General features: G+C 43.3%; 7 protein-coding genes across 7 annotated transcripts; 2 read left to right on the plus strand and 5 right to left on the minus strand.

The window, feature by feature from the left end:
• Positions 1-106: 106 nt before the first annotated feature.
• On the plus strand, positions 107-1,568 carry EAF01_004135 (uncharacterized protein). Its single transcript, XM_038912389.1, has 2 exons — positions 107-515; positions 582-1,568. Exons 1-2 carry the CDS (start codon positions 419-421, stop codon positions 1,430-1,432), a joined length of 948 nt encoding a protein of 315 aa, XP_038772073.1. The 5' UTR covers positions 107-418; the 3' UTR covers positions 1,433-1,568.
• Positions 1,569-1,726: 158 nt separating this feature from the next.
• EAF01_004136 (uncharacterized protein) lies at positions 1,727-2,323 on the minus strand (the record flags this gene model as incomplete). Its single annotated transcript, XM_038912390.1, has 1 exon — positions 1,727-2,323. The coding sequence occupies one exon, from the start codon at positions 2,321-2,323 to the stop codon at positions 1,727-1,729; it is 597 nt and encodes a 198-aa protein (XP_038772074.1).
• Positions 2,324-3,995: 1,672 nt separating this feature from the next.
• Positions 3,996-5,068, minus strand: EAF01_004137 (uncharacterized protein; the record flags this gene model as incomplete). Its single annotated transcript, XM_038912391.1, has 3 exons — positions 3,996-4,439; positions 4,507-4,989; positions 5,060-5,068. 3 exons carry the CDS (start codon positions 5,066-5,068, stop codon positions 3,996-3,998), a joined length of 936 nt encoding a protein of 311 aa, XP_038772075.1.
• A 797-nt stretch (positions 5,069-5,865) lies between these two features.
• EAF01_004138 (uncharacterized protein) lies at positions 5,866-6,967 on the minus strand (the record flags this gene model as incomplete). Its single annotated transcript, XM_038912392.1, has 2 exons — positions 5,866-6,377; positions 6,433-6,967. 2 exons carry the CDS (start codon positions 6,965-6,967, stop codon positions 5,866-5,868), a joined length of 1,047 nt encoding a protein of 348 aa, XP_038772076.1.
• A 1,178-nt stretch (positions 6,968-8,145) lies between these two features.
• Positions 8,146-8,891, plus strand: EAF01_004139 (uncharacterized protein; the record flags this gene model as incomplete). Its single annotated transcript, XM_038912393.1, has 2 exons — positions 8,146-8,611; positions 8,680-8,891. 2 exons carry the CDS (start codon positions 8,146-8,148, stop codon positions 8,889-8,891), a joined length of 678 nt encoding a protein of 225 aa, XP_038772077.1.
• Positions 8,892-9,896: 1,005 nt separating this feature from the next.
• On the minus strand, positions 9,897-10,520 carry EAF01_004140 (uncharacterized protein; the record flags this gene model as incomplete). The annotated part of the gene is made up of 1 exon (XM_038912394.1): positions 9,897-10,520. One exon carries the CDS (start codon positions 10,518-10,520, stop codon positions 9,897-9,899), a length of 624 nt encoding a protein of 207 aa, XP_038772078.1.
• A 1,859-nt stretch (positions 10,521-12,379) lies between these two features.
• Positions 12,380-13,018, minus strand: EAF01_004141 (uncharacterized protein; the record flags this gene model as incomplete). The annotated part of the gene is made up of 2 exons (XM_038912395.1): positions 12,380-12,571; positions 12,863-13,018. 2 exons carry the CDS (start codon positions 13,016-13,018, stop codon positions 12,380-12,382), a joined length of 348 nt encoding a protein of 115 aa, XP_038772079.1.
• Positions 13,019-13,981: the final 963 nt, after the last annotated feature.

Consider the following 13,981-nt stretch of genomic DNA (forward strand, 5'->3'; position numbering starts at 1 on the left):
TATATTAACTAATCATCATACCGCACGCCAAACGTATTTAATTGGTTATTCATGGTATTCCTACACGAAAGGTGAACCACTAACAACTTACTGATAAACAATCAACCTCAATTGTACAACGTCGTCCAATGACAGCTAGTATTCGGGTCCCGGATAGAGGGGTTATTCCAAATTCCAGAATCAAAACACATCATGAATTGTGTTAACACATCAACATTCCTAGAAGGATTTGGGATTTTGCGGCGTGGTATTCACTCGAGAGGGAGATGCAAACGTATAAAGTGTAGGAGGAATCCTTTGTCCCTACCTGAAACTCACTTTCGAATCTTATTCCATTTGCAAAACAGTCAATACCACCAATCCTCAAAGTTATATCGAAAAACAAATAAATTTATCAGAAAGTTAATAAATCGCAACCATGCCTGTCCCATCCGACCCCGCAGTCGTCAAAACAAGTGAAGAACTAGTCCATCAACTCCAATCCATGTTTGGCAAACATGCCGGCAAACGCCCCGGTAAACCACCCACCCACCTCATCACCTATCCATTCCCCAACCGAATCCCTAGCTAACTCCCTCCAGCCCACGCAAAAGGACTCCTCCTAACCGGAACCTTCATCCCCACTCCAACGGCACGCACACTCTCCAGCGCTCCTCACTTCACCTCCCCCAGCACCCCCATCTGGATCCGCTTCTCCAACTCCACCGGGATCCCCTCGATCCCCGATTTCGATGCCAACGCAGATCCCCGCGGTATCGCCATCCGTTTTATTCTCGATGTCGAGAAACATAAACATACGGATATCGTTGCGCACTCCACACCTTTTTTCCCGACGCGTACCGGGGATGAATTTCTCGAATTCCTAAAAGCTGCAGCGAGTAGTGGAGAGGGAGTCGAGAGTCCGAAACCGATTGAGAAATTCCTCGATGCGCATCCGAAGGCGTTGGCTTTTGTTACGGCGCCGAAGCCGGCGCCGACGAGTTGGGCGAGGGAGAATTATTGGGGGGTTAATGCTTTTAAGTTTATTGCTTCGGATGGGAAGGAAACTTTTGTGAGATATAGGATTGTTCCTGTGGAGGGTGTGGAGATTGCGAGTGAGGAGCAGAAAAAGAGTTTAGGGGAGAATTATCTAACGGAAGAGATTAAAGCGAGATTGGAAAAGGGTGCGACGGAGTTTAAATTGGAAGTGCAGATTGCGGAGGAGGGAGATGTGACGGATGATGCGACGGTGCATTGGCCGGAAGAGAGAAAGGTTGTGGAATTGGGACGGGTTAGGGTTGAGGGATTATTGGAGGAAAATGAGAAAGAGCAGAAACATATTATTTTTGATCCGGTACCCAGGGTAGAGGGTATTGATGTTAGTGGTGATCCGTTGGTGGATGTTAGAGCGGGTGTTTACTTGATCAGTGGAAAAGAGAGGAGAGCTGCATAAGGAATGAATGGTGAGAGGAGCATGGAGAATGAGAAAGATCTTGGAAACCAGACATATATGAGTTCTCGGCTTTCAGCTCACTTGAGAAATCAAGGTTTATGATACTGCTGTTTCTTCATTGACTGAAGCGCAAATACATGGATTCTGCAACATCTGAAATTATTTCATGGAACTGTATCTAATGGTTGATGTTAGTTAGACCAGTCTCATTCTTGCCATTCAATAATCTTCGTCTCCAGGCACGAAAGAAATGCAACAAATTCCCCAAGGGTAGACATTCATAACCTGTATCACTTAAGTACTCTTCCTCAACTCCTTCATACCATCAATCCCCGCCTCCTCAATCCCAACCCCCTTCTCCACAGCCGTCAGCACAAACATCATTCTCGCCCAACCCTCCCCCTCCGTCGCATTTCTCCAAGCATGATTTGTCGCCCGCTGAACACAAACATCACCCCTCTGCATAATTTTCTTCTCTCCCGAATCCAACACCAGTTCAATCGTTCCCTCCAACACAACCCCATAATCCAAACTCACAGTTTTATGCATTGGACATGTGTAACCCGGCGCAAAATCCACAAAGCGAACGACGGTTCCTGTAGAGATGGAGAGACCGGGGGGTGAAGAGAGATCTGATGTGTAGGAAGCTATGTCGATGGGTGTAGTGGATGTGAAGTTTTGGGATGAGGGGGCATGGGAAAGGGAGGCTGGGAATTGATGGGTAGTGTATGCGAGGAAAAAAGCCATGTCGTTGTTTTGGATTGGTTGCCAGACGGATTTGGGAGATATGCTGGGTTCGAGAATGGCTTTGCCATTTGGATCGGTGGTTGTTATGAGACGTTGAAGATTTGGAAGACCATTTGGAAGGGGGTCTCGTTGTTCGGTCGACATACTAGCCAGGTTTTGGTGTTTAGTAGTTTGACTGATTGAATGTAATTTATGCCTAAGCAGTAAAGTCCTCTGTATGATTCTGGACTCGTTTAAGGCGCCAGGGGAATTGGATCGATGTGTTATTCCTCAAAGTTGCTCAAGATTGTGTTGTATTTCAATATCATGTTCAAGTTTAAGTCGGATGTCCGAGTAGCTAGCTCTCTATGCGGGGTAAAATGAGGGGTTGAAAAGACGCCATGTGTATTTAATAGGTAGCTCGCCCTTTCTCCATTCGGCAAAACTTCGTCTGACGTGCATCGATAAGGATATGACTGATGTACAACACTCCACAATTCTGGACTCCACTGTCTTTCAATATTTTAATATTCCCTTTAGTTATATATGCCCAAGTATCAAGTTCAGTTTTATACATCTTCATTATTCACATATTTCACCCGTCGCCGAGGCCCAAATAGCTTGGTACTCTTACAATTCAACCAAATCGGCATCGATCTTATATTCAAAGCTATAGTTTTATTATTCCTTATTAGTTAATGATTTCCACAATCCTCAAAAGCAAGTAAGTACCTCTAGATCATATTGACCACGTCAAAGGAGCTGAAAGCTCTTATCGTTGAGTTCAATTTCGCTAGCCCTAAACTTTCATATTAGAGACTGTTGTATGATATAAATATTAGATATTGTACAAGGATTTTTGAATCCATATTGCATTGCACCTCTTTCGAAAATAATATCTTTTGGGTCGGCGAAGACAGATTTTGTTGTTGAATCTAAACCATGGGAACTTGGAACAAAACCTCTCGCTTGGTCACCCCTTTAGTACATTAGCATTGTCTCTACCAAGTCACGTTCCATTACAGAGACTGATAAGCAATACGCATCAGACAGTTAAGGATTCTGAGGCAGCATTAGTGATCACTACACATTATGAAGATATATTCAGTAGCTTATCTTAAATTCCATATACCGAGCCAAGACTTACGAATTCGCAAAAGGCAGCTTGGAATTGTGGAAATCAAAACCATATTAAAGCTCAACACTTGTAAAGTTTAACATCCGGAGGGTTGTATAATTAAACACTACGAAGTTCTCAATCTTCCCAAGTATCCCAAGACAGTCACCGAGTTTGATGTATGCGGATTGCCGTGTTTCAGACGTACAGATAAAGACGAGAAATGAATGGAAAGTATGACCGAGTGACATTTGGCGCAAAACAATGTAACACTATTTCATGAAAGAGGAGCAGGCTTGGGTGTAACGATGATTGATCACAGTCATGATGCTATGATGTTTCAAGGAGAAATACTCGAGATTTCTAGTGAATTTTCAAAGCCAAATATATCACAAGACCCTGAACTTCAATCGAGATACAACCAGTCTTCAACATACTTGGTCTTGATTGTTGATTAGCAAAAACTTGCATCGCTCTAACTTACACGCTACCTACGGAACTTCAAATAATATTCGTTGAAAGGAAATTAAAGAGATTGTGAAAAAGACAAAGTTCAGTAATAATAAAATAGGAGAGTTTGTCTATAGCGATCGTGATAGATGCTCATCTGTGATGGCAGGGTCGCACGAACGTCAAAATTCGCAATCAAAGCATATAGCAAATCGCCAGGAGACCAATGACCGATGTCACAACATATAACTGCGGTAATTCAGTGGAGCTCTAGAGTTTCGAGCCACGCTGTTCATCTCTCTCCTTGAGAGCTCGCTCAATCATTCTCTTCTTTCGCATCTCCACGCCGGCTCGGGGCGAACGACCATCTACATAGCCCATGAAATCATGCGTAGAGAATCCCATCAATCTCAAGAGTTCCTCTGGAACCTTGTCTAAATCATCCCAGCCCATCGCAATTGTCATATTTTCAAATGTCCGTATCCAGGGTTGACAATACTGAACTGTAATACTGCGCCGAGCTCTATTTGAGGTATTCGCTCCACCCGAATGCCAAAGAGTATTGAGAAAATAGACCATGCTGCCTGCTGGCATTATTACCGGAATCATTTCTTCTCGGGTTGGTATACGGTCGTCCGACCATAAATGCGACCCTGGAATTACAGTAGTTGCACCGTTGTCGGCAGTGAAATCATCGAATGAAACCATGGTGCCCTATTCAGGTTGTGAGCCTTTCCTTCCCGATTCATACAATGTAGAAAAGAGCCTAAGCATAACATACAACACCGATCAATGGCCTTGGTCTTGGCAGTGCGATCAATCCATCATCACAATGTATAGCCTGCGCAGTTTGTCCAGGATAGATCACCACAGTATGCAGACTAGTAATTAAATAATTAGGTTGGAGGAAGTAATCGTTCAATGCCAAAACAGTGGGGTGTATTGGAAACTGGTCAAACGCTCTGGATTTGTCTGCGAGAGCATATACTCTTCCAGTCTTGAAACCCTCAAAATAGTTTCGACCAGCAATTGCAGCAGGCCCAGCGTCAAGTGTTTCAAGTCGTGCCACTTCGGAATTTGCTATCTCTACTTGCTCGGGCGTGAATATGTTAGGGAGGATAACATAGCCGTGTTCGAGGACGTGGTCGATGAGATGCTGTACTGATGGATCCTTCTTCCCGAGCAAAAAGGTTGTCCCTTGTCCAAGTTGAACACGATCACTAACTCCTGTTGTGAATTTGACTATTGGCGGATTATTGTCAGACTACACGTGGATGACATTCATGTTAATAACGACTGGTAGATATCGGGGGTTTTCATCAAAGGTTGCTCACCATTGTCATCCTCAAATTCCCGGTACTCTGGATCTAGCTTGCAGTGTAATGAGGTAGAAGAGGAAGCAACTCTCTTTGCATGATTAAGATGAGAATGGCGGGTATGTGTATGAAGAGTACAACCTCAGCCTGGTTAGTCTTGCGAACCTAGCTAGAGAGAAAACGAAGTGTTTCGGGAATCCTGTACTCGCTCGAGTAGTAGCACGAAGCTGATGATTGCCTTGATTGGAAAAAGCTGGGGAAGCACAAGCCGAGTGGAATGAGGGGTAACCTACTTAGTCAGCTTCTACATCCTTAGAAATAGATCCGCTTTTCCCGCCATTTCCCCCCCCCCCCCCCCCCCCCGCTTGTTTTGACCTGCCCCAGCTCACCTACCTTTCTACTCATTCTTGTTCTAATCACCGCCTTTTCCGCAGAGCGCAGCGACAGGAACCCCTAGAATGCGTTTTATTGGGATTAATACGTCTTGACTAGCTCGTGAACAACTTCTGGTAAGTATTTGTGTGCAGACTCGGCCCAATCCTACAACGAATTATGACTCTAGAGAACTACATTCCGAAATTATGTTGTGTAAACAACTTCGAATCTCATTGTAGCGATATCCTTCTTGTGGACCGAGTTAAATAGTGAAGTTGCTGTACTACATTGTACAAAAATTGTCTCTCCTGAAAGTGTAATGTTCAGTTCTCCAGTAGCTCGAGCACTATTCCAGTCAATTGCATGACCTCAGTTACCCTTATGAGTATCATCATCTCATCATGTTTTGTAAACGCGTCTCTACAAACCCTCAAATGATGATCTTCGCCTTATTGACCTTTCATCATGTTCGCCTTCTTCTCATGCAACCGCTCCTTCTGCTTTTGCCTCTCCTCCATTTCCACATTAATATTGACATGTTTACTCATGAAGCGCCGATATAGATTCTCCATCTTCAATCCCTTCATTGGCTTCTTCCATCGTCCCGTAATCGGTGTTCTTAATTCATCCGTATCAATGGACACATCTTCATGACCCCGAAGTACAAAAACTATCGAGTATCTATAATATTTCCTTGCCGACATCTCTCGTTTATCTTCATTCTCCTTTTCATCTGGCTCGTGCCTGGTCACAGTTTTTGAATACATACGAACTGAGTGGCCGCCAGCCTGATATCTGTTATTGCTTAAGAAATTTAGCTCCCTCCCCACGAGTAAAGTTCCTATATCTCTCCCCTCGAATGATCGTTCAATTGCGAACGACTTTTTGGATTGCATGTCCAAAACTTCCAGACCAGGAGCATCACTGATTGATAGACTCAAGAGACCGAGGTCACGATGTGCTAACAAAGTTAGCTTCTTGATACTTTTGTTTCGAATGAGATAACGATGACATACGCTCTGAAACGACCTTCCCTTCTATTCCATTACTTTCATACCTGAACAATCTGATCATAGTTGCTGTTTTTTCATGATGGAGCTTGAGACATGGCTCAGAATACCTTGTGAGCAACTCTTTCTTCATGCCCAAGCTACTAGCAATTTCGCCCAATATCTTGTTCAAAACATCCCCAGTAATATCCCAGAATTCTTTCACAGTTTCCAACAATTCGGGAGGTGTGGTATTGATCTCACGTAGAGTGATAAATTCCTTCTCGCCTTCCACACGATTCCATCCTTCCTCAGTACCCTTCCCAGTAAGAAACTGAGACTTGTACTCAAGCGGAAGATCAAAGAAGGATTTACTTGCTTGCAGAAGCTTCTGAGATGAAATGTGGAAAGGGTCTGTGGGCGAGAAAGATATGGTGGACCATCCTTGATCGGGAAAATGGGGTGCATGGGCAGGAAGAATAAGAGGGAATTTGACAGGTCGAAGAGGTAATTCATAGTCTTCATTCGATGAATGAATAGCGGAGATATGGTGGTCTGTCATACCAGCAACTTGGTTTGATCCCTTTTGTTTGGCTTGCTTGCTGTAGAATCTCAAACTTTCTGTTTGCCGTTGTGGTGAGTATTGGGATTGTTGCGTCAGATATTATCATCCGAATAAGTAAGAAAGTTGACTGATCTCAATTGCGATGAACTTTCAAAAATGGAATGATTTCTTGGTGTTGCTCTTATATTTCTGTTTGTGGTGATGATTGAAATGAACCACAGATGGTTCTCTGAGGTCATGGTTCGTCACCGGCTAAATTTAGGTTCTTGCTGTGCTAAGTTCTAGGTTTGTCTTTCTGAACTTGCGACTTGCGACTTTCGAATTATTATTTTCTTCAAAGAACCGCCCAAGACATGATCTATACGTGAATCAAAACCACTCCAAGGCCATTCTAGATAGTTCTCATCTCAATGCGTTCCAATATTCTATGAAACGAGATTCATTGATCTTCTTAGACTTGTTGGCGGTGGTGGTGGGTGCTCCATGTGTTCGATCAAAACAATTCCTTTATTTGCATTTCAGTTATGTTTAATACAACAAAGTATTTCTAGAAAAGTGCAAGCACAAGTGTGCAACACATCCATCATTGAAGTCATGATATCGCAATCGCTATTGAATTGATTCACCTTGTTGGGCGCCAGCCATGACTGTTGATGTATAAGAAGGGCCACGACAAGTTCTCAATCTCCCAACTCAACTTCACAATCGTCTTATATAAGGTGCCTAGCTTATTATCATTAAGTCCATACATCTCTTCAAGGTCGTCTATCCTTCAGTTTGTGCAACCTTTGGCTCCAACTTTTTCTGTCCCGTCGCAATGTCTTTATGCGCAGAAGATATCCACGTAGGTTGTATCCTTCGCCCTCGCCATGACGTTCAAAAGAAATTTCCAGGAATTACATGCGAATGGAACAGATTATCGGATCACCGAGACCTGCACCCAGATCTGGGCAGGTGTCCATCGAATTGTCGCCAGGATATTACAGGCCAAAAACATCCCATCATTGTCCTCCGAAAAAACGGTGATAGGATTCTCTATGTCGCAGTTGGTAGCCCTTAATCCCTCAACAATCTTCTTTCATTTATTAATGCTTACTAGATGACTGGTAACCCAATTCGTCCTGATCAAGAGGGTACACAGTACTCGCCTATCGGTCACTACTTTCCTCCCGGCAATGGCATATCACATCCTGCCAGATTTCGGTCCCGTTATTGGCTTGACAATCCCAATCCTTGGGACGAGAGAACGATCGATGCAGCTCGTCAGAAGCCCTCATCATAGACTCATAGAACTGGCAAAACACTCCAAACTACGCTTGCCACACGTCTATGTTCAGACAGTAGATAGATTCAAAGCCTTTGGAGGTCATAACACATCAGCTTCAGAATACAGGTTGGACGAGGGATCTTATTATAGACTAATGGATAGATTGGGGCTACATGCTAGCAATTATGCTTCTGATGTGTTCCCAAGCACATTACATAGACCCCATTCAACAGTATCGGTTTCAACTCCGCTGTCATCTCAAGTGCCAACTTCATCAACACCACAAAATCAGTCTGATGTTTACTACGCTCCTGGACGTTCGCCATATGGTCCATCGCAGTCCGAGCGACACCAAAATGGTAGAAATCAAGATCGTAAGTCACTGCTCCCCATTAACCCCATAGTGTTTCGAATGAGCTTGGTGTTAACTCGGTATTTCTAGATAAGTCACCGAACAATAACATGCCCAATTGGCTGGCAATACTTCGCAGTTGGATTCGACCATACAACGGACAAGATAGAAATAGAAAGAGTTGTAAAAACTGCAAAGTTCGGGAAATATCGAATCCCGTTCCAGAAGGCTTGCTATCTACTGAGCCCGGGCTGAGCGAGCCTCCTCTTCCTTATATCATCACACTTCAGTGTACCGTCTGATATAACACAAAGCTTCATATTGTTCGAATATTCATCAGTTTCCGTTGACACTGTCGTTACACTGAATATCTCTTAACTTCTTTGTTCCTCATGTATTTTCCCTTTTGCTTTCAGTTTATTGTGCGTAATAGATCAATACTTCAGCGTTGGATGTTGGAAGCGGTTATCAGAATAAATACAGTACAATCTCAAGATCATCTACCGTGACATTTGTATTGCACTTTGGAGCAGTTCGAGATCCAAAAGTTGTGAAATGCGTCTACGTGATGGTCACGAATTTCTCTTGGCTGCTCGCAAGCTATAAGTACTGGTCTTGCATACATTCAGTCGAATCCAGAAATTTTATCCTATTCTCAATGATTCCGCGCTAGGCAGAGATATCTTCTCCATTCTGCTTGCAAAATATTCATGGTCTGTGGCTTTCGCTTGCCTTCAGAATTCATGCAATGTTCAAGGATATTGGACGATGATCAATTAATCATTCATATTCATGCTTTACTCGTGTGGATATCATTCATAAATCTTAAATTGGCATTTCATGTATCTCGTCTGAGCTTTTTGATATATCAGACTGAATCGCAACTCAGGTCTAATCATGTTAAATATGAATATTTGGCTGGTCCCTAGCGACGTAGCCTTCTCCACGTTAAATTATTCTTCTCCTAAGCGCAACCTCAGCCGAACCAAAAGAACAAGATCCACTTCAAGGTAGAACAACCAGACAAAGATGCAAACTTGACCAACGAACAGCAAGACGCACAATCACTATCAGACTCACAACAAGAGACTCCACAGAAACTTTCAGAGAAGAAACATCAAACCATCTTGTAAGCTAAACTCCATAACCTTAAAAATGTTGGACCATCACACCCATCAACCCGCGTTTCCCCAACGCCAACTTCTCCATTATCACAATTTCCCGATTGCCAACATCAACTCCATCTTCACCAGACTCCCCAGCATAACACCACAGTCCCTTCACACACCCCCTCCTCAAACTCCACCTTATCTTCTTCTCCTACCCCTACCACCTCTTAGACCACTTCCACCTCCACATCCCCTATCTCCACCACTCCCCGCATCCCATCTACTATCCCACCCATAGTCAATCACATTCATCACCCCAATTCCATTTCCATTTCCAAGCCCCATTCCCATTCCCATTCCTCGTGGATTCATATTTCCCATCTGAGGATACCCAAATGGATGCGGTAGACCTAGTCCTTGCATTGGCGGTCCATAAATAGGTCTATTTCCACCGAGATTTGTGCGAGGAACGTAGGGAGAGAGTTGAGATAATAGACCTCCTGCGCGAGGAATATGGGGTGCGTGTGGACCGAAGATATCACCGACAAGAGGATGGATGTAGTTTATTCTGTTATGGGGGTGTGGATGATGAGGTTGAGGATGATGAATTTGAGGATGATGAGGTTGAGGATGATGAGCTTGCGGACGATGAGCTTGCGGATGAACAAGAGGATGCACATAATTAACTGGAGTTTGTAGATGTTGAGCTCGACCTTGACCTTGACCTTGAGCCTGAGCATGCATTCCCGATGCACTCACATGCTGAGAAGCCCTCGCTCCACTCCTATTTCCGCTTCCACCACCTCCACCTCCAGTAGTCATATTTCGACCCTGACTTCCCCCCCCTCGCAGCACTCTGTCCCGAAGCCGCCCTCGCACTCGCACTCCTACCTCCCGAATCCGACACAATACCTCCACTACCACCACCATTACCATTCTGCACACTTCCCGTCTGTCCTCCTCCTGTACCTCCCGTACCTCCCGTACCCGCAGATCCCTGAAGCTGACCTTGTCCTTGACTCAACAGAACCGGAATCGTACATATACGATTACGATTACCGCTCTGAATTGCGTATTGGGGGTTTGTGGGTGCATTGTAGATATTTTGTGCGGGGTTTGGGTTTGGGTTTGGGTTGTGGATTGTCATTTTTGATTTTCTGATATATTTTCCTGAAGATTTGGGATTTGAATGTGGATTGTTGAAAAGATTCTTGGAATGTGATGGAGGAGGGTTGAAAGTATTGAAAGGAGGAAATTGAAGGACTTTTATATCTCCAATTCCCTACCTTGTGGTCTTCTTGGTGCGGTACGGTATGAGACTGGGTGATTAGGTGATTGGGTGGAAATGTATTTGTGATTAGGATGCATATGTTGATGGTGATGTGGTGAATTCGGCACTGTACTAAGTTTGGAATGTGTTGATTCATATTCTTGATATCATGGTTCTTATTCATATTTAGCGGACCGTGTATAGGGATATGGGGGTATAGTATATCCGTTTCGTGATGATTTGGGTGCTGGGAGTATGATCTACCTTGTTGGGGGGATTATGATATCGAGTACATATTCAGATGTACTGTACTGTGTCAGTTTCACCTGAATTCCCGTGAATATGTTCTAATACAAATATTTTGGTACAGGAATCAACTGAGTTTACCTACGTATTCATATCTCCTTCTCTAATTCACACCAAAGCGAGCTTCAGTTCATCTTGAATCCATATTCACTTTACCCATCATATTCGTGTTCCTATTCACATCCCAAAGATACCAAGAGATTCATAGAAATCCATAAAGACGAAAGTGATTAGACACTCAACTCCATAACCGACAAAGAAATAAAAAAGCTACTGGTTCCTAATTTCACTCCGCCCCCTTATTAAACGAGATCCACCCCTTCCCCTCCTCTAAAAGATCATTTAGCCTATACACCTCCCTCCTCTGAATGAATACACTCATTACTTGAATATTCACGCTCCTATCCCATATCACAACCCATCCCACCACAACTCATCTCAACCCCTCACAACAACTCTCTCCCAATGAATCACCATTACCATCATCATAATCTTCGTTATCCTCCTCCTGCCTCAACATCCCAACTTTCAATCCGTTTCATAATGCAAACCCTCTCTCCAACAGACTTAATAGCTAGTCATCATAACTATTGGTTTACCAATCTAGGATTTACAGCACGCCATTGCATTTTATTTCATCCCCACTCCATCTCCATCTCCATCTCCATATTCATCTAGTAGTGGCAATCTTGATTATTGACCCCTCCAAATCATTTCGTCCACGCGCTATCATGTTGTATTGCTATAATGCAGCAAAGAAAAGCGAATGTATTTCTTCAAAGTAGATAGGCTTTGAGTGACACATTATACATATTCCTGGGAAGAAGTAAAGCCTGCCTTTCATTACGATGTATATGTGTATTCATGAGATATATCTGATCTCTCTTTCAATCCGTGCATAAACATGTATGTATAAACCTTCATGATTTGAATACATCTCCAATCCCACGTTTCATGACCCTAGCCCATCGCTACCCCTCATACGCCAATACCCCCCCAAAAGCGCCGATCAAAATCCATACCAATATTAATTAAATAAAATCCTCGTTCATTCTCAATCCCATCATCGTCCTCTGTCCTTTCCTCAATACGGCACCACGACTCTCTAACCAAATTTCCTGGTTCCTCCCTTCTCTCCCCCATGAATCGTTGCACCCGCATTTCCCTTCCCCTTGGTCTCTCCAGCGTTCTTCCCATCCTTCCCTTTACTCTTCTTTCCTACTCCCAACAACTCCAGATGACCAGCTTTCGCACCGAGTGTCTTTTCCGTCATGGCTGTGAGACCTGCTGAATGTTTCTATCAAGAGAAAACTGGTTAGCTGAGATTCTTTCCCGATATCTTTTGAGATCTTTTTTCTCTCCACCTCCCAATATCGTTGCATCTTTGAAGCAACAATCATTAGTGTAGAAATCAGACAGGTACTTAAACTCGTCAAAGAAGTCTCAACTCTTTCGAGGAGACCACTAGGAAAGCCATGCATATGTAAGTGCGTCATCATATTTCTCCTTTTCCCCCCTCTATCTTCTCTTCCCCTCTTCCCTCCTTCTCTCCCCACCAACCAAGAAAACAACAAAAGAAACAACCAACCTTCCTCAAAACCTCACTCCTCCTCAACCCGTCCTTCTTCGCCTTGATAACTCTCTGTCCCTTCTTCGGACCCAACGCCGCTTTTTTCCCCGCCCCATTCGATCGATTCCCGCCCGCCAATGCGCTCTTTGTCGATTTGAGTGCGCCTTGAACCATTTTGATTGTGCTTCTTTCTTTCCTCCTCTCGTATAATCAGCTCTTCAAAAGATTAACCTATGCGACAGCAAGGTGCGCCTCGATGTAGAATCAATGATGCGATACACCGATCAATTCGTTGATTCTGGCCCGAGAGGTTTATTTCGTTTCTCAAGATATAAATTTGCGATTAGTTGACCATTGATAATGCATCCAATGAAACAGCACAATGAATTACAGGATTGTGTATGTGCAGTGAAGCTTCTTTGAATGTGTGGTGTAAACTTTTATGTTGTTCATTTTCTTAAGCTGAGCTTTTGCGAGATAATTTTTAAAGAGGTGGAGAAACTATTTCGCGGAATGCAGCCGCTAGCTCTCACTAGCATGAGTGTCGTTGAATTTTCGCTTCAAATCTTGTGACATTCACATTTCAAGCCTCAATTTGATCAATAAATTTTGTATATTATTTTATGTATTCATTCCATTTCATAATCTAAGGATTTTAATTTTGAGTCATAACATTTGCACATGCATCTCTCATCACGTAGCTCATTCAAACCTCTTCCAACCACAACTCGTTCGTTTTACCCCTCCATCAAAGATTTTGATACCACGCCCGACCAATATCTCCTACCTCCAGCCAGCATATGTAAAGACACCACCTTCATTTTTTACTTATAGCTGTACCTACCATGAAAGATAACAGATTTCTGAATTCAAGAGATGCTTCCATCGTTAAAATAGGAGTAAAACAAAAGCAGACTATGAGCTTGAGCATAAATAGAAAAACTTGACTAGAAAAGTACCAAGTTGAAAACAATGGAGTAAATCTTTTATCATCAGCCATCCAAAGAACGAAGTGGTCCTAGAGTATCCATCATCCATAACTTTATCCATTCGATCGCCAATCAACTCATAAGAAAGAGATAACAGACGAAACATCCAAGCCTGCTTGATGCATCATCGTTGAAAAGGAACATGGAG

Source organism: Botrytis porri (genome assembly GCF_014898465.1).
Source record: "Botrytis porri strain MUCL 3234 chromosome Unknown BPOR_005, whole genome shotgun sequence".
Classification (NCBI taxonomy): Eukaryota; Fungi; Ascomycota; class Leotiomycetes; order Helotiales; family Sclerotiniaceae; genus Botrytis; species Botrytis porri.

Excerpts from the sequence above, each read along its gene's own strand:
- EAF01_004135 (XM_038912389.1), top strand. The coding sequence starts at position 419 with ATGCCTGTCCCATCCGACCCCGCAGTCGTCAAAACAAGTGAAGAACTA. Across the intron at positions 516-581 it reads ACATGCCGGCAAACGCCCCG|CCCACGCAAAAGGACTCCTC; the intron begins GTAAACCACCCA and ends AACTCCCTCCAG.